Below are 26,414 nucleotides of genomic sequence, written 5' to 3' on the forward strand. Positions count from 1 at the left end.
TGTTTTTTCTGTTTTAAATACTGGCAGTCAATCTCTGTACCACCTAGATCCCCAGACCGCTTTAGACCACGCTGTTTTTAGGAAGGGGCCCCAGGGAAGGGGGAAGTCATGCAGTTGGATAAGGTGCCAATCCTCCAGGGGTGCCCCAAAGAAGTGCTGAGGTCTCTGTGAAACCCAAGTACAGGGTGGCAGAGGACCTGGAGGCCTAGCCTCACAGCTGGAGAGGGGGATTGGGAGTCCTGTTCCTCTCAATCTGAACCCCGGGACTGAGCAGGTGGTGGCAGCGAGCCCAAGGGGCAGGAGGAGAAATAGCTCCCTCCAGGAGTTGGCGACTCAATAGGGAGCTGACGGGACCGGGTCTGAAGGCAGAATCGGGCCGGTTCCGCCACAGCAGTAATGGAAAAAATTAATTTAGGGGAACATTTTATAAGAATGACGAAAGCAATATATACAGAACAGCAAGCAAAATTGTGCGTAAATGCAGACCTTACAAGAGAATTGATGGTAAGCAAAGGCACAAGACAAGGATGTCCGTTATCACCATGGTTGTTTATAATGACTCTTGAAATTTTATTACAACAAGTGCAAAACGACAAAGAAATAGAAGGATTAAAAATTAAAGGATTCTCTTATAAATATAAAGCTTTTGCAGATGACATTGTGTTTATTATAGAGAATCCGATTCAAGTAACACCGTTGCTCTTAACCAAGATAAAAGAATATGGAGAGATTGCAGGACTATATATAAATGCAGAGAAGTCGATGTTTTTATGTAAAAATATGCAACCAAATAGACAGAATGAACTACAGGCACTGACGGGGTGTAAAGTTACTTCTAAAGTAAAATATCTTGGCATAGAAATAACTGTGAAGAACATAGATTTATTTAAAAATAATTATGAAAAGCTTTGGTGCAAGATGGACAAAGATTTGATAAAATGGAACAGACTTAATTTGTCTTTATTGGGCAGAATTGCTGCAGTTAAGATGAATATTTTGCCAAGAATAATGTATCTGTTTCAAACTATCCCGATTGTGAAAGATAGCAAACAATTCAATAAGTGGCAAAAGAAGCTCTCTGATTTTGTATGGGCCGGGAAGAAACCAAGAATTAAGATGAAAATTTTAACAGATGCAAAAGAAAGAGGAGGCTTTCAGCTCCCGGACTTAAGATTATACCATGATGCTGTTTGCTTGACGTGGATCAAGGATTGGATAATGCTGTTGGATAAAAAACCTTTAAGGTTGGAAGCTCATGGGAATAAATTCGGCTGGCACACGTATTTGTATTATGGGAAACACAAGATGGATGGGTTTTTTCCTCATCACTATATTAGAAACACTTTATTAAATACTTGGATAAAATATAAGAAATATGGTGATGAGAGGAAGCCGCTTTGGATAGTGCCAGCAGAAGTAATAAAAATAACAGCTGAATCTGAGGAAGAAAGAGTGATGTCATACAATCAATTGTTAAAGATTCAAGGTGGGAAAGTTGAATTAAAGTCAGCAGAAGAGCTAAATAATAAATATGACTGGTTCCAAATGCAACAAATAAAAAGTCTGATGGAAAATGATATGAAATCTGATGGAATTAGACGTGAGCAAACAGAATTGGAAAAGGTTTTGCTTGGAGACAATGAAAAATTAATATCAAAAGTATATAAATTATTATTGAAATGGTCTACAGAAGAGGAAGTAGTAAAATCTCAAATGGTTAAATGGGCAATCAATATAAACAGAGAAATCCAAATGGATACTTGGGAGTACCTTTGGAAGAACTCGATGAAGATATCAACATGTCAGAATATCAAGGAGAACATCGTAACCGTATGTTATTAATAAATTGTTAAAATACAACATTGGAGGGAGGGGGATTGAAATGTCATACGGATTAATATTGAGATAATTAATAAATAAGTTGTGTAACCATATGATATCAATAAATTGTTAAAACCCAACATTATCTGGTCATATGTCACTTGATCTAACTGTTGCATAATATCTTTGAAAAAAAACATTCTTTGCCCCATTTGGAGCATGGGGCAACGTGTTTTTCTCATTTATCAACACCTCCACTGCGACATATCTACCGTCACTGTCCTTAAAAATCAACTTTGGCTCCAATTCTTTTTTAATATAAAAAATCACTCCCCTTTTTTTCCCTTAGCCAATGAAAAAAATTCTTCACCTAAAAATTTATTCCATAAAAATGTATAATCCATTTGTTTGATATGTACTTCTTGTAGACAAATTATATTACATTTTTGTTTTTTAATCCAATGAAACATTGTTTTTATTTTTTGTGAATTTAGTCCATTTACATTCCAAGAAATTAATTTGTAATCCATAGTGGTTCTTCAATTAGTCTGTATCTCCAAATTCATTTGTTTTCCGCAAAAAACCTTTCCATGCCTTAAATATCTATTATTGTAGTTCTCAGTCTTTTATACTCAAAGCTAAGACCTTCTGGTAAAATCCATCTATATCTTATTCCCTTCGCCCTTAGCTTTTCTGTCAGTTTTTTTAAATGTCTTCTGTCACTTATAACTTTCCTTGGCAGCTCCTTCATTATTCTTATTCTACTTTCTTCCACCACCATTGCTTTTTCAAATTGTTGACTTAAAATCCTTCCCACCATGTCTCTTGTAGTAAATTTCACTACCACATCCCTTGGTAGCTTGTTCTTTCTAGCAAATGCAGAGTTAATCCTGTAAACATAGTCATACAAATGTCCCGTCACCTCAGGGTCCTCTCCCATATATTCAGCAATAATTGTTGAAATATACTTCTTTAAGTCCTCTTGGTCAATTTCAGGCACACCTCTTAGACGGATCATGTTTTCCATTAACTTACAGTCTTGTAGTGTTGCTTTCTCCTGCAATTTCTTGATTTCATCTTGGTCTTTAACTTTAATTTCTATTTCCTGTGTCTTCTGAGCTGTAGCTTGTGATTCTTTCCTGAGCTCATCAATCTCTTTTTTAATTTCTTTCTTGACTTTTTCAGCACTGCAGTTTATTTCCTTCGTTAGTTTCTTTTCAGTTCCAGTTGCTAAGTCTTTCAGCACCTTCAACTGTCTTGTCTCCATTGCATCCAATTGCTCTTGAACTTTAGCTATTTTTCCACCTCCCAGTGAACCTGATCTTAATAGTGTAAGCCTTGGTTCCAACTTTTGATCAGACATCACTGTCCTCCCATTGCACAGAATGGGCTTATAAATTGTCCTCACCAATCAGCAAACCAATGATATATTCCAATAGATTAGGGCATGCCCTTTCCAATAAGCCCAAAATCACCGTCCTCTGAGCTTCCTAGCTCAAGATACTAATTTTTAAAGTTCTAAAAAAAAATCCAAAATGGCGGCTGTGATTTTTCCAAGCCCCCTTTTCCAAAAAGTTTTCCTTTTTCTAATAAGCCTTCAAATTTATTTTTAAACATATAGTCCAAAATATTTCTTCTTTTTAAGATGATTATTGTCGGTTTTATAAACTTTTAGAGTCCCATTCTGTTTTAAAAATATAATAGCTTTGACCCTTCTTTAATGGCAGCCGATGTTTCTCTATGATTTCTGGCTCTAGATGTCCCCGGAGGTTTAAAACAGATCTCTTCTTTCAGTGTTCACTTCCTGACTTTCTGGTCGTGAAGTCTCGCTCTCTAAGGTTAATAGTCTCTCGATAGTTGTAACATCACTTCCTGTTTCGTCTTAAAGTTCAGCATCTGTTATGTGAGGGTTTTTTTTCCCGAAGCCACAGGTATGTCAAACATCAGTTATTTTTCTGTACTTTCCTGCTTATTTTAAGTTTCAAAAAGTCCAAATTTACCCCCTTTTACTTCTTCTTATTTTTATGCTCTTACAGTTCCTTCCAGATCTTAGAAATTTAATTTTAAAAACGTTGTTTTAGTCCCGGAGTGGTAGATAACTATCTTTACCTTAACGAAAAGTCTCTGCCTTCTTACACCGATCTCTTCTCCTTAACTGTTATTGTAATCCATAAAAAGTTGGAATCTTGATGAGCTTAAGTCAGTTTAATGACCCAGGAGATCCTTTGTAGATAATGGAATGCAATTCTTTACTGGGGGCTCTTCAAAGCCAGAAACAAATCCCTCTGGGACTCCTCGCCAGCCAAAGTAAACCCCCTCAAAATTCTTCAAGCATGACATAGACAATTCCCTCACTGGAAAAGGTAGACAGCAGGCGTTGGAGTCGCCTTTTATGTCCAAAACAAAGGTTCCTGTCTGCTCCCCTTGCAAGAAGTGGGTCAGCTCTCCATTTTCCCAACCCTGGAAGTCCCGGCTTTTGTAGGGTCCGAGAGTAGTATGCCACCAGAACCTCGCGGCCATCTGGCAGCACGTGTGCTAGCACCACCCCCACCCCATATGGTGATGCGTTGCAGGCCAGGAGGATGGGCAGCTGCTCATCAAAGTGCACCAGCACGCTGTTGGAAGTGAGGAGGTCCTTTACCGCTTTGTCCAATAAACAGTGGAGGGTTTTTGCTACCGCTGCCTTGTGGGGCAAGCAGGTGTGGTAGAAGTTGAGGAGGCCCAAGAAAGACTGAAGTTCCGCCTTATTCGTGGGGGGTGGCGCGTCACAGATGGCCTCTGCCTTCTCCTTTGAGGGATGGATGCTGGTCGCATCCACCAAATACCCTAGGAACTCTATCTTCGGAACCCCCAAGAGACACTTTTCCCTCTTTACCTTCAACCCTACTGAGTCAAACCACTGGAGTATGGCACGGAGGCAGGAGGTGAATTCCTCCTCTGTGGTTGTGGTGATCAGCACATCATCGAAAAAGGGCTGGACCCTGGGAGTACCTTTTAAAAGAGAGTCCATTAGATTCTGAAAAATTTCTGGGCCACACTGACCCCAAACTGGAGGCACTTGACTTTGAAGGCACCTCTGTGCATGACAATCGTTTGCACCTCAGCGGTGGTGGCATCCACTGGGAGCTGTTGGTAGGCCTGGGCCAAGTGCAATTTGCCAAAAATCTTAGCCCCAGCTAAGGAGGCCAACACGTGGCTTATGTGTGGCTTTGCAACGCCTTGTTTATCATACACTTGTAGTCTGCGCAGAGGCGGACGCAACCATTGGGCTTGATTGGGGTGACGATGGGGGTCTCCCAGCAGGCATTAGCGACTGGCTCTAGCAGGCCCTGAGCCACCAGGAGGTCTAGTTCCTCCTCAATCTTATGTTTTAAGGTGAAGAGCACCCTCTGGGCCTTCAGCCGTCTGGGCTGGACATTCGGGTTCAGTTGCAAAGACATGGGGTGGGGGTGATGTACGTTCTCAGGGTACCATCGAAAACCACCAGGAACTCCCCACAAATGCATTGGTAATCACTAGCCCTTGTGGGGACCTGGTTTATACTGGTCACCTGAATTCTCAAGGACCCAAACCACGTGTGACCAGCAAGCTACACAAATCCCAGAGACAGCTTCCCTGAGAAGTTGCTGTACTTCACCTGCAAAACCCCCACTCCCTTGACCTCAATCTCCCATTTTTGGTAGTTCCGGGCAACGAACAGGGAGGGCAATAGTTGGGGTTCCCCCTCCCCAGGCACAGCTGTCGTAGGATCCAGGTTGATATTACAGTCTGTCCAGCACCCGAGTCCACCTCCATTTTGCAGGGCTTGCCCTCAATAAGCACAGTTATTTGCAGTTTGCCCGGGGACAGCAGGGGAAGTTGGCATACCTGTTCCTCTGTTGATGCAATGGAGTGGAGGTCTTCTATGTAGGTGACCTCTTGGCATCGGGTCACTTCTCGCCGTGGGTTGCCTCCCGGAGTTGATCGCTTGGGCTGGGAGTGGCAGACCCTCGCAAGGTGACCCGTCTTTTCGCATAGGTGACAGATGGTGTCTCTGAACCTGCAGGAGCATCGCTCATGGCCCTGCCTGCAGCTGGCACACTCACAGGCAAGCGCAGTCTTGGTCAGCCGCCTGGGCAGTTGCTTCTAAGTCGCGCACCAGAGCTTGAGTGCATCGTTCTCCCCTGAGTCCTCCAATTCAGACTATGATGCGGCAGCAATGCATGGAGGTTGTGGCTCGCTCCTTCCTTGTTTTCTCATAGGCCGTAGCCTCCTTGATGGCCTTGGTCAGGTCAGTGTCATCCTTACTGACTAGTTTCTGCCGTAGTTTGTTGTCCCACAGGCCAAAGATGAACTGGTCCCTCAGGGCTTCTTCCAGGACTGGAAACTTGTAGCGGATGGACAATCAGCGGAGGGCAGTGCTGAATTCAGCCACGGACTCATTGGGTTGCTGGTTGCACTCTGAGAACTCAAGGTGGCGCGCCAGGACTGTTGGCTGCGAAGTGAAGTGAGCCGTGAGGGCCGTGGTTATCTCATCAAAGGTGGCTGCCTTGAAGGTCACGGGCGCCATGAGGCCTTGTGCCAGCTCCAGGATGTCCACCCTGCATGAGTTGAGGAGCAGCGTCTTCTTCCTGCAGCCCATGACCTCATTGTATTCGATGTGGTTCTCCAGTTGCTCCAACCAGGTCTCCCATCTTTCTGGGCTGGCCATATCGAAGGCTGGAATTGGTCCTGGCATAGTGGCCATTTCATCAGCGGTGGCAGTGCAGAGTGCAGTGCTGGAAGCTGAGACAGTGATGCGTGGCACGGTGCCAGACTAGGCCGCTCACCAGGATCCTATCCTCATTGCCACTATAATATAGTGGGTGCTATGGATCGATGAGGCGAGGTGGTAGTGAAACACCAGCTCTCTGATGATTCCAGCATATTAAGGCTAAGCATAAGACTGAAGACTAGGCCACAGGACCAACTATATATACACGTCAGGGTTCCCGCGCAAACACTCTATTGGTCCATTCAAACCAGTAGGGGACCCCTGATTGGAGCGTGGCAGCAGGAATTAGGATCCTGCTGCCCATTGTTCCCAAGTCCCCAAGCTCTGGTCTGGCACCAATGAGCCTGGCAGGAACACCCCCTTCAGTTCTCCCTTGAGTCCACATATAACAGGCGCTAGTCAATTAATCATCAAAGCAAGTGAACTTCTGCAGCCCTGGAAACACCAATAGTGACCTCCAAAGCTTGACAAGCAGAGTTGGCAGGGAGCAGAATGGACATAGACCCCCCTCCCCACCCTCACATGAAGGGTGGAGAGGAAAAGGAGTCTGGGGGTGTTTGGCGCCTGTCCTCCTGCCCTAGCTGAGGAGGGAGGCTCAGGCAGGGTTATTTGGCTCCCCTCAGTGAGATTTCTGACCCTCAATTTCCTCCCCCCCTTGCCCTTAGAACCCTCAGATCCTCTTCCTTCCATATCTCTAGGACTTCTCCCCCCACCCGCCCTAATATATCATCAGCTCCTTGCTCTGCCTGCCCCTCGTCTTGGTTTTACGGCCTTTCACACACACACACCCCAGGGCTCCTACAGGACCCCCCCTTTTCACTTTGGACCCGAGGATCTTCAGCTTCCACGCCTCTGGGCACCCCCCTCCCACATACAGCTGCCCTTGCTGTGTCTGTTCCTCATCTTGGTTTTGTCAGGGAGAGGAGAGTAAGCTGGAGACTTGCTGCAAGTTTGCCATTTCTAGGCTGTTCTACCACACCACGAGCCCCACAGAATGAACTGTTTGGCAAACAGGAAGACTTGTGAAGGTCTGTGGTTCGTGAGTCCCCACAAACCTCCATTTTCCCGGTCCACACCCCTCCCTATTCACACTTGTGGGATCTTTCTTGTGGGATCTACTTGTGGGATCTTTCAGAACCACAAGTGTGAGGCTGGAGAAAGGACACTTGTACGGGCCAAGCCCAGCCTCCTGTCAATCAAGGGAATTGTGTTTGCAGGGGCAGCTGAGAGCTGCTTAGGCCACACCCACTTGGCTGCAACCCAGGGCTTCAGAATGCCGCCCCCCCCCCCCGCCGCACCTCAGTGGGATCCAAGCTGAGCTTTAGAGAGTTTTTAAGGGCCCCACTATTGAAGCATGCTTTAGACAACTGATCCACTGCTCTCTTTGGCAAATGCAGAATTCAGAAGGTTTCATCTTGTTAATTATAATGTTTGTACGAAATCATGCTCTAAAGATCAGCCCAAGTTGCAAGATGGGGAGGGAAGAAATGCCTCAACCAAACCACTGGTGTTCTTTGCAGCTTTGGTCTAGAGCAGTAACAGATTTGCTCCTCCAAATTTCCACCCCCCCCCCCCCCACAAACTTGCTGAATGTGCTCCAATTATTTGCCAGATATTTAGATATATGCCTGAATATCCTCGGAGTGATTTCAGCTGAGGGCAGGGCTCTTGATATTTTCCAATACTTGACAGGCGACCTGAAATGCTCTTTGGCCTCTGATGGCTGGAACAGGACTCTGTTGACCCCACAGGTCTGCAAGCAGGGTTCCCTCCCAACCTTGGACCAGGGCCAGTCTCTGAAGTGCTTTGTAGCTTATTCTTATTGTCTGCCTTTGATAGCTGACACGCGAGGCCCTCTGGGATATGATAGAGCAACCATGTTTATCATCTGACAGCTGATGGATTATGAGAAACTATATTTGATCTCCACCCAAACAATCTGAAGACATTAGCTGTCAAACAGTGCCGTCCTAAGTAGGTCTACTCAGGATCTTACTCAGGTATATTTAGTGAGGCTTACTCCCAGGGAAGTATCCTTCTCCTTGCCTCCATCCATCCAGGGTCACTACAACCCTGTGAGGAAGGCTGGGCTCTGAGGGTGTGGCTGCCCACAAGGGGTCATTCAGCAAGCATCCATGGGAGAGCGAGGATTCGGAGCTGGCTCTCCCAGATGATACCCCAGCAATCAAACCACCACACCACACTGGCTCTTGAGCTGTCCTTGGAATGGCACTTGAAATCGAAGAGTCACGTTCAGAAGAAGAAGAATTGCAGATTTATGCCCTGCTCTTCTCTCTGAATCAGAGACTCAGAGCAGCTTACAATCTCCTCTATCTTCCTCCCCCACAACAGACACCCTGTGAGGTGGGTGGGGCTGAGAGAGCTCTCACAGAGAAGGTGCCCTTTCAAGGACAACTCCTGCAAGAGCTATGGCTGGCCCAAGGCCATTCCAGCAGGTGCAAGTGGAGGAGTGGGGAATCAAACCTGGTTCTCTCAGATAAGAGTCCGCACACTTAACCACTACACCAAACTGGGTCTCAAAAATGACTTGCAAACCTTTCCCCAGATGTGGCTGCCAAGGGTGTGTTGTGCTTGACGGCATCTTGGAGGGAAGCCCAGAGGCAAAGTCTGGGCAGCCAGAGAAGGCGACGTGAGGACAGGTGCCTCAACATGCTCTCACCCGGTGTCAGCTGGCAAGAGCTTGGCACCTGCACTGCCAAAAGCCTCCCAAGGGGCTGGCAAAGCCCAGAAGCTCCCCTTCAGGGGCCAGCTGGAAGCAGAGCCCCACCCCCGCAATACTGACCTCCTCACAGCTCAGCCATACTGATGCCACTGGGAAGGTGACCATCAGGTCACATCAGAGACACCACGGAGGCGCTGGAGAGGCAGCACTTCTGCCAGGCTGCAGGGATGGGGCACGTAAGGCTCCATTCTGGCCAAGGCGGGGGGGAGGCAGCACTTCTGCCTGGCTGCACGGATGGAGCACGTTCTGGCCTGCAAGGCTGTTCTGTGGCAGGAAGTGCCCCCTCCTCTTGCTTCCGGGATCCAGGCCTGGAAGGCTTCACCCCAAGATGTCACAGCTGGTTGCTGGGCACAGAGGCTATTTGGCTGGACTGGCCGCCACCCAGCAATCCCCTCCCCCAGTCTGGCTCAGGAATTCTGGGAATAGGAGGGGGCGGGATCTGAAATACCACAAAATCACACATGTCTACAGTGCTGACCACTGAACAGTGCAAGTATGAGGTCTTCTTAAAAGATTTTGCATTGCCCTGCTTTCTAGCCAGAATGGACATTCTTTTTTAACCAAGATCTTGCCAGGCTGATGTTTCAGCTCTTGTTAAAATCTCTCTGGCTCACTTCACAGTGGGACATGCTCCAAGTAACATTTATGCCAAAGGAGAAAGTGGCACAAGAGGTGCCCTGCTGCTGCCTCCAGTTGGAGGAGAGTGTCTCCAGGGGCCAACCTCAAGGAGAGCCTTTTCAAAGGGGGGCAGGGAGAGCAAAGAGTTGAAAGGGTCTCATACTTGGACCAAGCAAAGGTTAAAAGGGGAAAGGCAATGCATTTTAAGACTAGCTATTTAAAACGGGTCATTCTTAACTGGAGCAGTATGATTGAAACAAATATAGTCCTTTTTTGCTACGTATTGGAGGGGATGTGCCTTGCCAACGGGCATTTCAGTATTCAGAGACCTACTTACTCTGTTTTCTAAAAGCAGTGAGCAGGCTGGGGTGGGCAGATGTATGTCTGAGTGTGTGTGCTGGGGGGCAGTACCACCCCCACCCCCCAGTACGTCCCATGAATTAGAGGGATCCAGTCTGATTTGAGGAGTCAGGAAGTGAATGAGGCCTGCACTGCTCCAAAGTCTCCACTAGGTGTCAGGCCTAAATCAATGTTATAAGCAGAGGCAGGCTCTGGAGTCAGAGTTCTTTAGACAGTGCCTTGCAAACTTTCTACTTGCAGGAACACCTTTGTGCTATGGAATTGCTGTCCTTTGCTAATGATCCCAAGGCACCACTGCCACCTGGCATGCAGCTGCACACGGCAGAGGTAGACTCAGAGCAGTGGGTGCTCACAGGGATTGTTCCATAGTACACCCCGTGGTGGTGAGTGTCCAGAGGGGGCCGTGACACACAGCCCAGGGCAAAGCAGAGAGGCAAGCAGTAGGGTTGCCCAGCCTGGGCTCTGCAGCAAGATGTGTGAGTGCGGGGGGAGGAAGGGAGTGGACTCATAGAATCATAGAGCTGGAAGGGACCTCCAGGGTCATCTAGTCCAACCCCCTGCTCAATGCAGACATTCACAAGTACCTCCTCCCTCCCCTCAACAGTGACCCCTGCTCCACACCCAGATGATAGCAAAAAGACCCAAAACAAAACCCCTCCAGGATCCCTTACCAAAGTGACCTGGAGAAAAATTGCTGCCTGATCCCAAAGTTACAGCATTTCCCTGGACATGCAAGAAGGGCCCATGAGAACTAAGCCCTGATGAAGCCCTTCCTGCCCTCCTCCTCATGATCTGCCTAACTCATAGAATGAGCATTGCTGTCAGGGGGCCATCCAGCCTCTGCTGAAAAACCTCCAAGGAAGGAGAGCCCCCCCCCCCCCGCAAGGAGGAAGCCTCTTCCACTGATGGTCAGGAAGTTCTTCCTAATGTTTAGTTTAATGTTTTCAGCAGCATCCCCATAGTCAGAATAATGCCAGCAGGACTGGACTAGGAACTGGGAGACCCAGGTTTGAATCCCCACTCTGCCATGGAAGGTTGCTGAGCCACACACTCTCCGACTAGCCCACCTCACCTTTTGGGGGGTGAGAGGGTGAGGATAAATTTATTTATTTATCTAAGATTTATATCCCGCCCTTCCCACTAGGTGGCTCAGGGTGGCTTACAACATATAAAACTAACATGGAATCTAAAAATTAAACATTAAAATTAACATTTCATAATTTACAGTTAAAAATCTAAACAATTGTTATATACATACACATTAAACTCAGACGGCGGTCCTACAGCTACACTCATCGGTTACAAGTTAAAGTGGAAGAGAACAGAATGATATCAGCCACTTCGGATCCCCATTGGAGGGAGGGGGGGGGGGAGAGAGAGAGGGGGGGGGCTGGGCAGAAGGAAAAATGGGGTGGATGCCCCCCCCCAAGCAGTATTACAGGCAGCCCCCAGTCACAGCTGCTGAGGCAACATGCATCCATGTTCTTCGCTACTTTTTACTCTCTCTTTTTGGTCGCATCCAGGACTTTTTTTGTAGGAAAAGCAAGCAGGAATCATTTGCATATTAGGTCACACCCCCTGGCACCACCATTGTTTCACCTAGGGCTTTTCTGTAGGGAAAGCCCATTAGAAATTCATTTGCATATTAGGCCACACCCCCTGACACCAAGTCAACCGGAACTGCGTTTCTGTTAAAAAAAAAGCCCTGGGCACATCCACTACAATCTGTTAATTTTCTTTAATGCTTTGCAGAAGTTTTAACATTTTGTCTTCTGGGTCAGTGGATGGGTGTGGGGAGAATGTTCAGCTGTCATGTTTTTTGACAGATCAAACGAGCTTGCTGGAACAAACAGCACAGCTCAGATTTAACTGCTCAAGTGACTCCTTTTTTGGGAAGCGGGTAACAAGAGCTCCTCCTGCTGGCCACGGGTGGGAGAGCCCCCCCCCCCCAGTTAGCTCACAATGCCCACCCACCCACCATGTGAGCTTCCGTGAACCCCTCTGGAATGATCCTTTTAACTGGATGTTCTTTGGAGAACAGGCAGTATTATTTGGAGTTTGGATTTCTATGCCTTCTGCTCCTCTCTTAATTGTACTAATCCTCTGACAATATTTCTCTCATGAAAGAACCCAGGACGTATCCTAAACTTAAGAATGCATCTGTATTTTCTCAGTTCCTCTTTTCAGCCAGATATGAAATGGGTTAATGAGGCTGCCTTCTTTGGACTCCTGGGAGCGGTCTCCACATGGCTAACGTTTGACTACGAGATTTTATGGTTTGAAGGCACAAGAGACAAACAGTTTGCGTCTTTAGAATGCACTTCAGAGGCAAGCCCCCGGGTGCTGCTGGGGTCGTGGGTGGAGCAGGGGACTAGGCTGTGGGACGACCAGCGGCACCCCTCCCTCAGCCTCAGGTGGTGGTGGTGAGGATTCAGCGGAGGAGAAGCTGGTCAGGGGGGAAATAAGCAACCCAGCGGAGCCCCTGTGGCAATCCAGGGGGGACTGGACCAAAACCCATGTTTGCTGGTTGTGCTGATGCCAGGCAATTGGTCAGCTGGGCGTTTGTCACCGACTGCTTCACACTTGGGGCGCTTGGTGTTTGCCTCCTCAGGGACAGCAGGCCACCAACCCTCGCAGCCTGCCAACATCGTCCAAGCGCAGAGGGCCCGCTTTGACCCCACCGCCCAAGTGGCAGAGGCTGCAGCTCTGCTCTGCAACCAGGGGCCCCAAGCAGCCCACTAGCTTCCCAAGACAAGGCAAAGCCCACAGGGACAGGGAGCACAAGAGCACAGAAATGCTGAGACAAGCTCACCCTTTCTCCAGGGTCCCCTGGCGGGCCCGTTGGCCCAGTCGTTCCTGGAGGTCCTGGAAGACCCTGGTGTGGAAGGAAAAGGAAGAACATGAGCTGGGCAAGAAGAAAGGAAGGGTGTGCATCTGTGTATACATACACACACACACGTAAGGAACAGGAAAAATATGCAAAACATCTGTTTACTTTAGCATGGTCAAATTGACCTTGCAATGCTTTCAGCTGCATGCCCATCATATGGAAGCAATTGAACCCAGGAACAGCTGCCTTTTGCATGCTCACTCGAGCAATAGTGAGAGATACACAAGCACATTATTTTGTGCTGAGCAGGAGGGGAAAGCAGAGGGAAAGGGGGGAAGCCATAGAAAAGCCACTTACCGCTGGGCCTTCTGGGCCAGAGGGGCCTTCAATGAGCATGCCCTGCAAGAGAAGAGGCCAGAGTGAGAGGGGCCTGTGCACCCCGCCCCGCCCCACCCCACACACTTCACATAAACCACAACAAAGCTATTCACATTATCTTGTATTTGAATCCTTCTGTCTCTTTCAATGATGTGCAAAAATATTCATCAAAATACTTGTGCAAAACACTTTATTAAAATACTTGTGCAAGAGCAGCTCAGGACAAAAACCAGCAAACATCTGCACTATTCGCACACCTTTAAGCACACCTGGCATGAGTGAGAAAAGCGATGACACCATCTGCACAATGTCTTTGGGTTCTGGTGGTCATGAGAAAGAACAAGACTTGGCTGGCCAGTGGCTGACCTACCACAGAACCCCAGAAACCCGCCCCCTCCCTTGCTGGAAACAGACCTTTTAAAAGTAAAAACAGATTCACACTTTTTCTGAGCTTTTGTGGAAACATGGCTCGCATCCAGCCTAGCTAACAGACTCCGATGTTCTGAATGGACACCATGCGAAGAAGATTCATATTCCTCTCCCCCACTGGGGTTTCCCCAAGCACTTGTGACTGCACAGGCCCCCCTCCTCCCCCCCCAGCACCACTGAGGCAGGTTCCAGCGTCTGCAGAGGGCTTCCATGTCCCCTGGCTCCCCACCTCAGGAGAAGCATCACCCCTTCACAGGAAATGTCTTTGAAGCTCTGCCCAGATTCAAAAGCTCTCCAGCCCCGCTGCACGCTGAATGGGGGGGCAATCTTTTTATTTATGGATAAGACTTCAGGTGCTCCTTCTCTGTGAAAGACCCTGAACCCAAGAAGGAGCCACTGAGAGAGAAGCCCTCTGCGTGCCCCCTCCCCACCGAGCATGCTGCCTTCTCTTCTCTCAAAACGATTTCCATTCCCTTACAAATGACCTTCAGCACCTGCATTGGAGGTCACTGGCCAGGCAGAAAGAAAGCCCTGTGCTACTCAGAAGCAGAGACCAGGGCCAAGGCAGCAGCCCTTCATTCGCCCCTCATGCCCAAAGGGGGCGGCAGCCCAGGGCGGGGGTGGGGGGTCAGGAGAAAGGCATCCATTTGCTTCCAGAGAGCCTGGGCAGAGGGAGCCACCTGTCTTCCTCTTGCTCTCAGCCAGTAATCCTGGCTGGTTGCCGAGGAGGTGAGCTCTGGGGTTCTGGGCTGCAGCGGGCTATGCCTATGCCGGTCGTTGGACGGGCGGGTGCCCCTCACTCTCCAAGTGCCAACTGTTGCCTGGCTGAGGGTCAGAGTGTCCTCCCTCTCAAGGAGGGAGGGAGGGAGGCCTGGCTCCTTGGGAAGCCCTCCCTCTGAGAGAGGAGGAGAAGGCATTCTTGGCTTGGGCTGCTCACCTCCTTCCCCAGAGATGCCCCAGACCACACTTCCGAGGGCTCTGCACTGACTGGGGAACATTCCCTGGGAGGGAGGGAGGGAAATCAGCGAATGCAACAAAGGTCAGGAGAGAGGCTGGGAGAGAACCCTCAGCTCCCAGGAGGCCACGGTTGAGGGGAAGGTCAATCAGTGGGGTTGGGCCAGGTTTGGGGGGGGGCAAGTCACAGGTATTGCCTAGCCCCCCCACCCCACCAAGTAGCACCCAGGCCTCCAGCCGCAGGCCTGCCTGTGGCAACCTCCTCTGTTCCCCTCAAGGCCCATCATTAGCTCCACCCATTAGCTCTGGGGAACTTGCTCTCCCTCCCCCCACTGTAACATGGACTCACCGCCCTTCTCCCCAAGGCTCCCCTGAAGCTACAGCGCACGGAAGGCAAACACAAAAGCTCCTGATTGGGCAAAAGGAACCAGTGAATTTCAAGCTAATTCCAAAGGCCTTTCTAAAAAATCAAATCCTGATATTCCTTCCAGGGAAAGGAAGGTTTACACATCCCAAGATTACGCCTAAAGAAAAATTCTGGATAGATCAGGGCATTCCAGAACAACTGAAGAAAGCTTTAGATGCTTTCAATAACATCTCTGAACTTTCTCATGGGAGGGGGACACCCACCCCACCCCACCCTACCCTGAGGCTGTTGCTAGAAGCACTGGGGAGTTCCCTCAGCTCTCTTGCTTCCAGTTCCAGCCTCTGAAGCAGCCCAACACGGACATACAAGGCCCTGAAACATTCTCTGTGTTTTCACACAATCAGTCTCCTTTTCGGATGGTTGCCCCAGCTTACTGGGATGGGTCTCTTTTCATTTGGCTTATCTTTGGTGTAAACTCTGGCTCAGCTGTGCTCAAAGACTCCTCAGGTGCCAGGGCCACTGGGCACTGGGGCTGCCCCAAGCTGGACCCCAACGCTGACCTGTGAGAAGGAGCACAGCTCATGAGCAGAGGTCCCTGGGAGAGATATCGTTTCAATGGGGCACGCATGCAGGGTCCAGCTGGGGGACCCAGGGTTCTCTGTGCCACTGCACTGACAACATTTATTTCAGCTCAAGCAAAAGCCACCGCTCGCTTCCTCAGATACACAAAGCGAAGATGCATCATCATCACCACCACCACCAATATACTAACTGTGTGGTCAGCCAAACCAGAGGATACTTAGCGATTGGAGTGATCAGAGCTGTGAAAGGGCAAGACGGATCTTCCTATAAACCTAAAAAATGCCCCTGCAGGGTTGCAAGAAAATGTGAAATCTTTAAAAAATCATAATAATAATTGGGATTTTTTTTTAAAAAAAAAAAGGCAAAATGATAAATGGTGTTAAAGAATGGAAGCCTCCGTGGCCACTGCTGGGCAGCCACCGTATTCCAGGCCAGGTTGATGTGGGGAAGAAGGCAGGGGGAGGGAGGGTTCACTGGGGCCAGGCCTGGCTAGGGCTGTCAGCTCCAGGTCAGGAAATTCCTGGGGATTTTGTGGTGGAGTCTGAGGGAGGCAGAGTTTGGGGAAGGGAGAGGCCTCAGCCAGAGACAGTTCCACAACAGAGCCCGCCCTCCAAAGCAGCCACTTCCTCTCTGGCATTTGCAGTTCAGCTGTAATCCTGAGTCAGCAACCACCCGACTCCACTAGGCCAGGCTTTACAGGCCATGTGGTGGAGCAGGTAAAGCTTCCGTGTGGGGTCTGAGAGATTCTTACTGTGGAAACTCACGGGGTGAGTGTGGAGACCCACTTCCAGCCTAACCTACCTCACAAGATTATTGTGAGGTGAAAAAAAGGAAGAGAGGAGAATAATGTGAGCTGTGGTGAAAGTTCCCCCATGTTTCAGTCTTGTTCCTTCACGGGTGCTCCTCGGGAGGGTGTGCTGGGCCAGTCACAGACTTCCATCCTAGCTGACCTCATGGGGATAAAAGGGAGGGGAGAGGAGCAAAGGAAGCTCCGTGGAGGAAGGCGGCAGCAGGGTACAGTGGGAGGCAGCTGGCAGCAGGACTCCTGCCCCGCACACCCCTCAGAAGTTCAGCAAGGCTGGGCCTGGTTGGGGCATGGAGGCAACGGCTCTCGCCCCTCGACGGGAGGGCAAGAAAGGCTGAAGCAAGGGGGGGCAGGGGAGACAGAAGCAGGGAAAGGGGGGAGGGGGAATGTGGGGATGTCCCCCCAAGTGAACCCTTGTGGGATCCCACTTGCTTAGTCAGAAAACCAGAAAGCAGAGCAATTTCTGGGAGGGGGGTGGCATTCTTCCACAATTTCTACAGAGATCAGTTCCTTTGGTGAAAATGGCTGCTTCAGAGGGAGGGCTCAGGTCCCCAGACTAGAGATCAGTCCCCCTGGAGAAAGCGGGCTCTGTGTCCTCCCCAACCTGGACCTGGCAGCCCTAGACCCCACCCCTTCCCAGGCCCCCCCTCCAAATCTCCAGACGTTCCCAGTGGAGGAGGAGGAGGGAGACCAGTACTCTTTTGAATGGATCTAGTTTCAAACTGGCTTCTCTTTGTCACGTCTGCCCTCTCCCACCTACCTGACGTTTGTCGATTTAAGCGTAAATGCCTCTGCCTCACAGAGGCACCAGAAGCATCACTGCTCAAAAATGCTTCTGTTGGGATAAATGTTGTTAGCCTCTTGGCAGCCTCTCTGGGGTTGTCCTCCTGCCTCCAGGGATCACATCTCATCAGCAAGGGGCCAATTTCCCCTTCCTGGCAGAAACATTCCTGGTGTCTCCCTGTGTTTCTAGCTCTTGGGGACAACATCTCCTTGGCAAGACATTCCAACTGCCCAGATTATCTGCCGAGTGGGAAATCCCAAGGATGCAAAGAGGAGGCCTCAGGCTGGAGTCTGGTTCTCACTGAGGCTGCGTCACAGTGGAGACAGCCCACAGACTAGGGATTGTGGCCTAACAGGTGTCTGAATCCTGCCCCCATTCGCCCCTCCAGCCAGGTCCAACTGAGGCCACGTTTGCCTCATGGAGTACGAGCCGTGTCAGCCGGCCTGCTCCCATCCACCCGGTGTGATACGTCTGCCTCTCCTGATACTGTAAGTTCCTCAGGGCAGGAACCTGCTTTGTCCTGCTTGGGCCATCAACAGTATTAATGACCCTGCTCCTATTTCAACAGCTGGCCAACATTTTTGGCATCCTGGGGTGTCAATAAGCCCCTGTCCAAAATCATTCACACACCCCTCAGAAGGACAGTTTCCAATGGTCTCCCCCTCAGCTGAAAGGCATAACCCTGTGCTGTGCTGAGAAATCTCACTTTGTTTGGCTGGCTGAAGCCCCATCTCGATAGATGACCGGGACACACCCTTCTGAAATTTGGAAGGGCCTGGGCGGGGGGGGGGGGGGGCTCTGCTGCAGCCAGGTACAGCCTGCAAGCCAGAGGCAGAGCAGGGCTCAGCTTCCTGGAACTGGAACTGGGAAAGCAAGCCCAGCTCAGCAGACATGTGGAAAGTGATGCTTGTTAAGATGGATGACTTCTGGAGTGGACTTACTCCCCCCTGCCACACACAGAAGCTGTGAAGAAGAATGTGGTACACTCCTGGCAGAAGCCACGCGCACACACACACACACACACACGGAGCGGCTGATCAAACAAGGACTCCCCCCTCCAACTGAAGTGGTCCTCTAGGGCAGGGGTGGGGAACAGTGGCTCTCCAGATGTTTTTTGCCTACAACTTCCATCAGCCCCAGCCATTGGCCATGATGGGAGTTGTAAGCAAAAAACATCTGGAGAGCTACCGTTGGCCACCCCTGAGAAGGGACAAGAATATTATCCATTCAAAGGGAACTGCACACCCCGCCCTGAGGCTGCCTGCAGGGGAGGCCAGGCCAGAAGTCCAGTGGTTAAAAAAATGATAAATCGAAGCTTTCGCTGGAAATCAGGAGCAGCCATTTTCTCTTTTCCCTTCTTCGTCTTTTTTTTTAAAGCAGCCCTTGAACATTTTGTCTTGGAGCAAGAGAGGCAGGGAGGGAAAGGCAGCATTGGGTCTTGTTTACCTTCTGGCAACCATTCCGCTGTCCGGCGTTGGGGCTGCCAAATACTTTTGGGATGATTAAGCTGAACTGCGTTTTGTTCTCTGGGTAACTCCTTGCAGAGAGGATTTTATGTGACTGCATTAGCAGATCCTGCCACACTTGGATTGCACCCATTTGTGATTTTCTCCTAGGCACACTCACACATTCGACTTCCAGCAGCAGCCTCCTCCCCAACATGGAGTCTAGGAAAGGGGGGGGGGGAGGGTTTTTGGAAAGCAGCTACTGATTCACTTCCCTTTGCAGGAAAATCATGTGGGACCCTGAAGCAGGAGCAAATGTCTGTCAGAGAGGATGGCAGTTTCTCCAGTCACTCTGCCAAGCAGAACTGGGTTAACTGAGTTCCTGGGGAGCAGCAAGTGCAGGACCGGGGGCGGGGGGGACGTGGGGGTGAGACAGCGCAGAGAGCAAGCCTGCATCGGGGCATGCTGGGTGAAGACTGTATTTTAATGCTGTGCCCCACACAGAGAGCAGGTGTAGGTGAAGCCCTCCCTCACCATACCATTCAAACGATGGGGAAAGCGGCCAGACTTCAGCTTTGCCTGCAGCAAAGGCATGGGAGCCTTGCCCAACTCCACTGGAGCCTTCGCTTCTGAGGGCACTGAATGGCCTCTAAAAGCAAGGGGCCACACTAGGCAAGACCCTGGCAGATCACTGAATGGACCTGGCAGCTGGGGGGAGGCAATTTGGAGCAGGCCAGTAGCATGTTGTGGGGGGTGGGGAGCCAAGCGGAGGTTCTCCACCAGTTTCAGGACTTCAAGCAACACTCCCAATTGCTCATTTGGAAAACCAAGTTGCCTGAATGTTTCCCTTGATGGACAGCTGGGGGAGGGGGGTTGGGGAAATGACAAATGGTCCCCCCTATTCCACACCCCTGCGATGCAAGTCAGGGCCTCCAGCAGCATCTTGGTGAGGAGTTTGGCGACTTCTTCTCAGGAGGCGGCAGAGGTGCTGCTACGGGACTGGGGCAAAAGAGGGCTTGGAAGCCCCCAGCCCTGGGGGGAGAGGCCAGGTTCCCCAGGTGGCTTTCCAAACACAAAGCTGAAGCTGCCCTCTTTCCAGGCATGCATGTGAATGTGACACAAGGGAAGAGGGCAGGCAGTGGGCGGCTCAGAGCACTAAGCGAGGGATGCTGAAGAGGCAGGACTGGCAGCCAGATTCTGCCCTATCAAGAAAGGTTAAAACGCTTGGGGCTCTTTAGCTTGGAGAAACGTCGACTGCGGGGTGACATGATAGAGGTTTACAAGATAATGCATGGGACTGAGAAAGTAGAGAAAGAGGTACTTTTCTCCCTTTCTCACAATACAAGAACTCGTGGGCATTCGATGAAATTGCTGAGCAGACAGGTTAAAACGAATAAAAGGGAAGTACTTCTTCACTCAAAGGGTGATTAACATGTGGAATTCACTGCCACAGGAGGTGGTGGCGGCCACAAGCATGGCCACCTTCAAGAGGGGCTTAGATAAAAATATGGAGCACAGGTCCATCAGTGGCTATTAGCCACAGTGTGTGTGTATATATAAAATTTTTTGCCACTGTGTGACACAGAGTGTTGGACTGGATGGGCCATTGGCCTGATCCAACAGGGCTTCTCTTATGTTCTTATGGCCTCGGGCTCCAGCTGAGGCTTGTGGGTAAGAAAAGCAGAAAATAGATGGCCTGCTAAAAACGAATGCTGCTGAGGCCTCCGGCAATGCAGAGCCCTCCCTTCCTTCGGGCCTCTTGCAGCCCCACCTCCAGGTGACAGGGGAGCCACGCAGACAGAAGGCCTGGCCCTCCACTAACCCCCTCCCCCCTCTGCCACGAAGGACGGTTGTGATGAAGGGGGGCAGAGGAGGGATTGGGGAGGCACACCTGGTGCTGCAGCAGGGCAAGAGTTTCATCCAGCGAGTCTCCTGCCCCACGGCCCACCTGGGGATACTGAGCCACAGGATAAGTTTGCAGCAACAAGGTACATTCACTGATGGGTTTTTACAGCCCTCAAGAAGACTCAAATGCTCTGAACACTCGGAATGTTCAGAAAGTGCAGCAGCAGCAGCAGCTTCAAGGAGGGAGGAAAAACCTGCATCTGAGGACCCGTCCTCTTTGTGCTCTTTACGAAAGGTGTATGAGACCCACCCTGTTCCTCTGGCCATCTGCACTACATGCTCTGCCTGCCCTCATGAGTGGCAAAACTGAGGCGCCCACATCACTTCACTCTTCTCCCCACTTCTGACCAACTGCCCCCTCCTCCCCAAGGCATGTGCTCTTCACTGAGAAGGCAAAGCACACAAGGTGGCACAGGCACTCACCCATATGATCTCAGGCAAGGTCCAGTGCCCCAACTCTCTAAACCTGGCACTGTGCTTCTAGCAGAGCACCCTGGAAGGTGGAGGGGACATCTCTCTCTCTCTCTCTCTCACACACACACACCCATCACCAGGCAATAGAAAGAAAGAGCAGTGGGAGGCTGGAAAGAAACTGTGGCTGTTTCTAGTTCTTCCAGCTGCCCCCCCTATGCAAAGCAATGACAAAGGAAGGCTGTTACCGGTTCGACGATTGCCGGCTCCCCCTTCTGCCCTTTTTCACCTCGTGGCCCACCAATCTGCATCAGAGGAGGAAAAGGCAAGTCAGAACAGCGGACCACAGGCAGAGTTTGCAAGAGCAAGACCGGCACATGCTGCCCTCTGATGACCAGTATGGAAACCAAATGCCTCATTTGCACGATGAGATGCAATGGAAAAGGGGCGCTTGATGTGCCATTCCATTTATCGACCACACGTGTCTTCTGTGCTCCCCCCACGAGACATGTTTTTATTCTAGGATGCTCTCAGGAGACCCTTATAGCAATGAATAAAAGAAACGCATACATCAACATGTTGGGTCATTCCACTTTTTTCTTCCTTACAGCAACAACCTCATGAAGAAGGCTGAGAGATGGGATCTGGCACAAACTTCCCCAGACTGAGTCACGGCCAAGGAGGCTTTTGAACTGAAGTACAAAAGAGGCCCTAACCACCCTGGCTGAAGAAGTGCAAGGCACTGGCAGGCAGGGCTCCAAACCAGAACGTTGCAGGTGACATTAAACAGATCCTCGATCCGTCTAAAGGGCAGCACTTGTGCAGCTGAGTTGCTTCTTCATGAAGAATCCAGATGAGACAGAACACAGAAGAGCTCAGGGCCAGGAGACAGAAGGTGGGATTTAACTGCTGGTTCAAATCCCTGCTCAGACGTGACTTTCGGCTTGTTGTTTTCTCTCCACCTAACCTACCTCGCAAGGTTGGTATAAGGATACCATGTTGGAAAGGAGCCCCAAGTACATGGTGTCAAGCATGGTGAAATTCCATTGATAATTGTTTTAGGGTCCTCCATAACACTGGTCTGTGAAGTATCTTGGAGAACCAAGGTCTGTTAGCCCTGTTATTCTTTCCCCTCCCCCTTCCTGCTTTATTGCTTGCAAAGTAGAAGTAGAGAGAAATGAAACCAACTTGGGAAGAAGTAATCAGCACCTTCCCATACATTCCTGTTAGGGAGTGTGACACATCTGGGGAAAGCAAGGACAGAGTCCTGATAACACTATGAGAATGTAGACATTTATGATAGTTTATGTGTGAGAGCTACCCCTCGCCCCCACCTTTTGGAATCCTTTTGAAGTAAGCCTTAAAAGTATTGTATCAATGTATGTGCAGCATCACTCTCAAGAATCTGTTACACTGAAAGTATCGGTCTATCAATAAACGCAGTTTTGTATCAACTTCGACTCGTCGTTGAAACTGCATGCTTGACACATGGCCTGGAGCTCCTTGGTGCAAGGGCACCAAAAGAGGTAGGGAAGAAAAGAGATTCATCGGCAGCATCAAAAACCAGGATGGAACAGCCAAAGCCTAAACGCAAACAGTGCCCTCTTTTATGCAATGTAAATTAAATTAAATGAAGAAGTGCCAAGTGTGTCAGTCAACTGTTTCATGCACAAGCCAGAAGAGTGACACTTATGAAGGAACCGGCAGTGCAATCCTAAGCATCCTGCCTTCCGTGGCCTAAGAAGGGAATAATTCTGTCCAGGATTGCACTGTGAGTAAGTTAAAGGCTGACGTTATAGGAACAGACTGAAAACTGAGCAGCTGACACATGAAGCGGCCTTATGGCAAGAACATCTCGTGTGGCCCAGGCTGGTCTCTTCTGACCGGGGCATTTTCGCAGATGGGGAGGAGCTGCAGAGAAAGCAGGAACTCTGCCCCCCCCCCCCCCCACAGCCTTGCCCTTTTTAGGGAGCTGCAGCTCAGAACACTCCAGAAGCCAGCTCTGCCTCCCATTCCCAGAGGGAGGACCCTTCAATTTGCAAGTCCCAACAAAGAACTGATGCTGGGGGGGCACTTCATCTCACCCAACACCCCCCCCCACAGGAATCCTAATCTAGTCCCCTACAAATGACCTCAATCAGCAATTGCCAGCTAAATACAAGAGGCAGAGGGCCTCTTGTATTTATATGGGGCAGAGAAGCGGAGTGTGGGAGGGACTGAACCTCCCCATTTCTCCAGGGGTTGGGCCAGCTTTGAAGCTGCCGGCAGCAGACTTCATATGTGGTTCAGCCATCAGCTTGCTTGCTCTTTCCCCAACTCCCTGGGCAGAGCATTTACCAGGAGGAGGCCCACCAACCATGCAAGGCAGAGGGGTTAAGATCTGCCCCAAGGGGGACTCTTGTGGTCAAGCCGGCAGGCAGGAGGTTGAGGGGCTCCTTACCCCTTCGTACAGCGTGTCCTGGTTCGCGGGCATTCCAGGCCCAATATCAGGGGAGTCCGTTCTGTCGTAGTAGCCGTCGTAGTAGGTGTCGTACTCCCGGATGGTTTCCTCAGCAAAGTCTTTGTCAGCATCTCCTCCGCCTTGGCTCCCTCTCCCTGCAGCCTAAGACAACAACAGCAGCCCTCCTCAGGCATCCTTTGACAGGTCATGATTTTGCCCCCATTACAGCATCAGACTCTAGTCTTTCTCCATACATTCCTATGACTTTTATGCATTGCCTTCCAAGAGGGCACTGACAGCCCCCTGAAAGCCAGCAGCACAGAGGACCTTCAGGCAGTGTCCTGCCTGGGGATCGGCCACCTGCTGCCCTCTTGGGAAGCTGCGGATTTTGCCATCACCATGTTGGATGGTTTAACTAACGATGCCTGATGGCAGCCGTCAAATGTGAGCCGATCACCCGGTCTGCTCCGTTCCTGCCGATCAGGTTTGCCCTGGGTTTCTCCCACAATGTTCTCTGTTGATTCAGACCAGTTGCAATTATGGAGGCAGGGCATTTACTGAGAGCTGGCTTGGATGATTCAAGAGAGATCTGTCTATTTAAACAAGTATCTGCTGAACAGCAATTACACAGCAAGAATGAGAGGAAATGAGTTAACACAGGTGCGAGAACACACATGCGCAAAAAGCGAATCACAGTTAGAAGGGACCTCCAGGGTCATCTAGTCCAACCCCCTGCACAATGCAGGAAACTCACAAACTCCTCCCCCTACATTCACAGGATCTTCATTGCTGTCAGGTGGCCCTCTAGCCTCTGTTTAAAAACCTCCCAGGAAGGAGAACCCACCACCTCCCGAGGGAGTCTGTTCCACTGAGGAACCGCTCTACGGTCAGGAAGTTCTTCCTAATGTTGAGCCGGAAACTCTTCGGATTTAATTTCAACCCACTGGTTCTGTTCCTACTTTCTGGGGCCACAGAAAACAACTCCACACCATCCCATGATGCATGGTACTTTACTAAGAGCCTTGTACTAAGAGCTCTTGGAGGACTGGCTACATCAGGGGTGTGTGGCAAAGAAGCTCCTGCAAAAAAAGTCCTGCTCTCAATTCCCCATCAAATTCTGACAGACATTTCATGTAAGCAAAGACCCCTGAATCTAACTGGTAATCTATCTATCTGTCTGTCTGTCTGTCTGTCTGTCTGTCTGTCTGTCTGTTTTATTGGATTTATATCCTGCCCTCCCCACCGAAACAGGCTCAGGGCGGCTCACAACAGTAAAAATATGTACACATTCTAGCAGAGCTAGTGATGAAGCAAGAAAGCCCAGAATCCAGAGGTGAAACTTTTCCACTGACTGCTTTTCTACTTCTGTGTTGGAGGCCCACAGCCTCAGTCTTCACCACATCAGCCCCATCAGGCTGGCAACCAAAACTGCACTAATCACGGAGCCTTAACTAGGAACTGGACTGCAAGCAGAACCAAAGAAATTACTGCGGTTTCATTGGCAGCCATGACGGTGGTGGTGGTGGGAACTTCCGCCTCAATGGCGCCCTCCGGGAGCTTCTCTGCCGGGTCCAGGTCGTCATAGTTCAGATCCTCATATGGGAGTGGAGTGTAATATTCGTCCGTGATGGTTTCATAATTATACTCGTCCACGAGTGGATCGTCCACCCTGCCTTCTCCCCTCCTCTCCTCCCGAGGGCCCTCCCCAACTGGTGGGGGGGCTGGGGTGGAAGGAGGGGGGCGGTCCTGTGTCAGGGGAGGAGAGGAGAGACTCGCATTAGACACACACGGGGGGGGGGGATTTCCTTCACAGAGGCCCTCCCAGGAGCTTGCCATGGCCCACCAGGTTAGAGCAAGTCAGACTCCTCCCCCCCCCCCCCCCCCACTGGCAAGCGACTGAATCAGCACAGGGTGGGATTAAGTGCTGGAAAACCTCAGTAAGTTGCAAGGTCCCTACAGGCCCACCCAGCTTTCCAGCAAGTGTAAGGTGTGGCTTGTTACTGGCTGCCCTTCTTGAAAGGAGGCCTGGGAGCCCCTGCGCTTTCCCCCTTCAGGCGTGAGGAGAGGGCCCATCCGTCTGGCTCTGCCTCCTGTAGAAGCCCTTCTGAGGGGGAGCTCTCTCAAAACCCAAAGGTGCCCACATGGACCCCAGATCTAGAGGGAAGGTTCCTCTTTGCACCCCCACAGGAGGAGGCTCTGTTCCCCACAAGTGCCAGTGCCTAGAAGAAAGGGCAAGTGGGAGGACTACAGATATCAAGGCAGGGCGGGTGGAGGCCACCACACCAACCGAGGAGGTCTGGCAAGGCACTTGTCTGGGTTCGGGCAACTTGAACCCGGACTTGTCTTCCCCAGACTGACCGCCCCATGCAGATCAGAGGCGAGATCACTTCAAAAGACCTTCCAGGGCCCTGGGAGAAACAGGCAGGGAATCATGGGACCCCACCGGGTTGGAAGGCAGCATTCACGGGGGGCTAGGACTGAGCAGTCCCCCGGAGAGGGGATACCCTGGCAACAAAGGGAGGCCAAATGTTGGGATGCCCTGCCCGCAAGGAAGCTGATCTAGAGCCCCAGGAACTGAGCCCATGTGAAGCCAACTGGGGTGAGAACGGATTGGCTGTTGTGGAGGAGGGGCAGGAAGGAGGAAAGGGAAACGGCACCTTTGTCAGGGAGGAAGAGCACAAAGCTCTCCTCAGGCCAAGAGGAGGCCAGTTGGACAGAGAGAGAGAGAGAGTGGTCAGTCTGAATTGGTTGAGAGCTCATGACGGCAGAGAGGGGCTGTTGGTGTCAAA

General features: G+C 50.4%; 1 protein-coding gene across 1 annotated transcript in view; it reads right to left on the minus strand.

Annotated features, from left to right (window-relative positions):
* COL5A1 (collagen type V alpha 1 chain) overlaps positions 1 to 26,414 on the minus strand; it is a 451,358-nt gene that overhangs the window by 170,748 nt on the left and 254,196 nt on the right. The window contains exons 7-11 of the mRNA XM_060250656.1: positions 25,114 to 25,371; positions 23,626 to 23,787; positions 21,434 to 21,490; positions 13,483 to 13,524; positions 13,108 to 13,170 (exon numbers count right to left, since the gene is read on the minus strand). Coding sequence (XP_060106639.1) covers positions 13,108 to 13,170; positions 13,483 to 13,524; positions 21,434 to 21,490; positions 23,626 to 23,787; positions 25,114 to 25,371 — 582 coding nt within the window. The remainder of the gene's footprint in view (positions 1 to 13,107; positions 13,171 to 13,482; positions 13,525 to 21,433; positions 21,491 to 23,625; positions 23,788 to 25,113; positions 25,372 to 26,414) is intronic.

This window comes from Heteronotia binoei, chromosome 12, assembly GCF_032191835.1.
Source record: "Heteronotia binoei isolate CCM8104 ecotype False Entrance Well chromosome 12, APGP_CSIRO_Hbin_v1, whole genome shotgun sequence".
Lineage (NCBI taxonomy): Eukaryota > Metazoa > Chordata > Lepidosauria > Squamata > Gekkonidae > Heteronotia > Heteronotia binoei.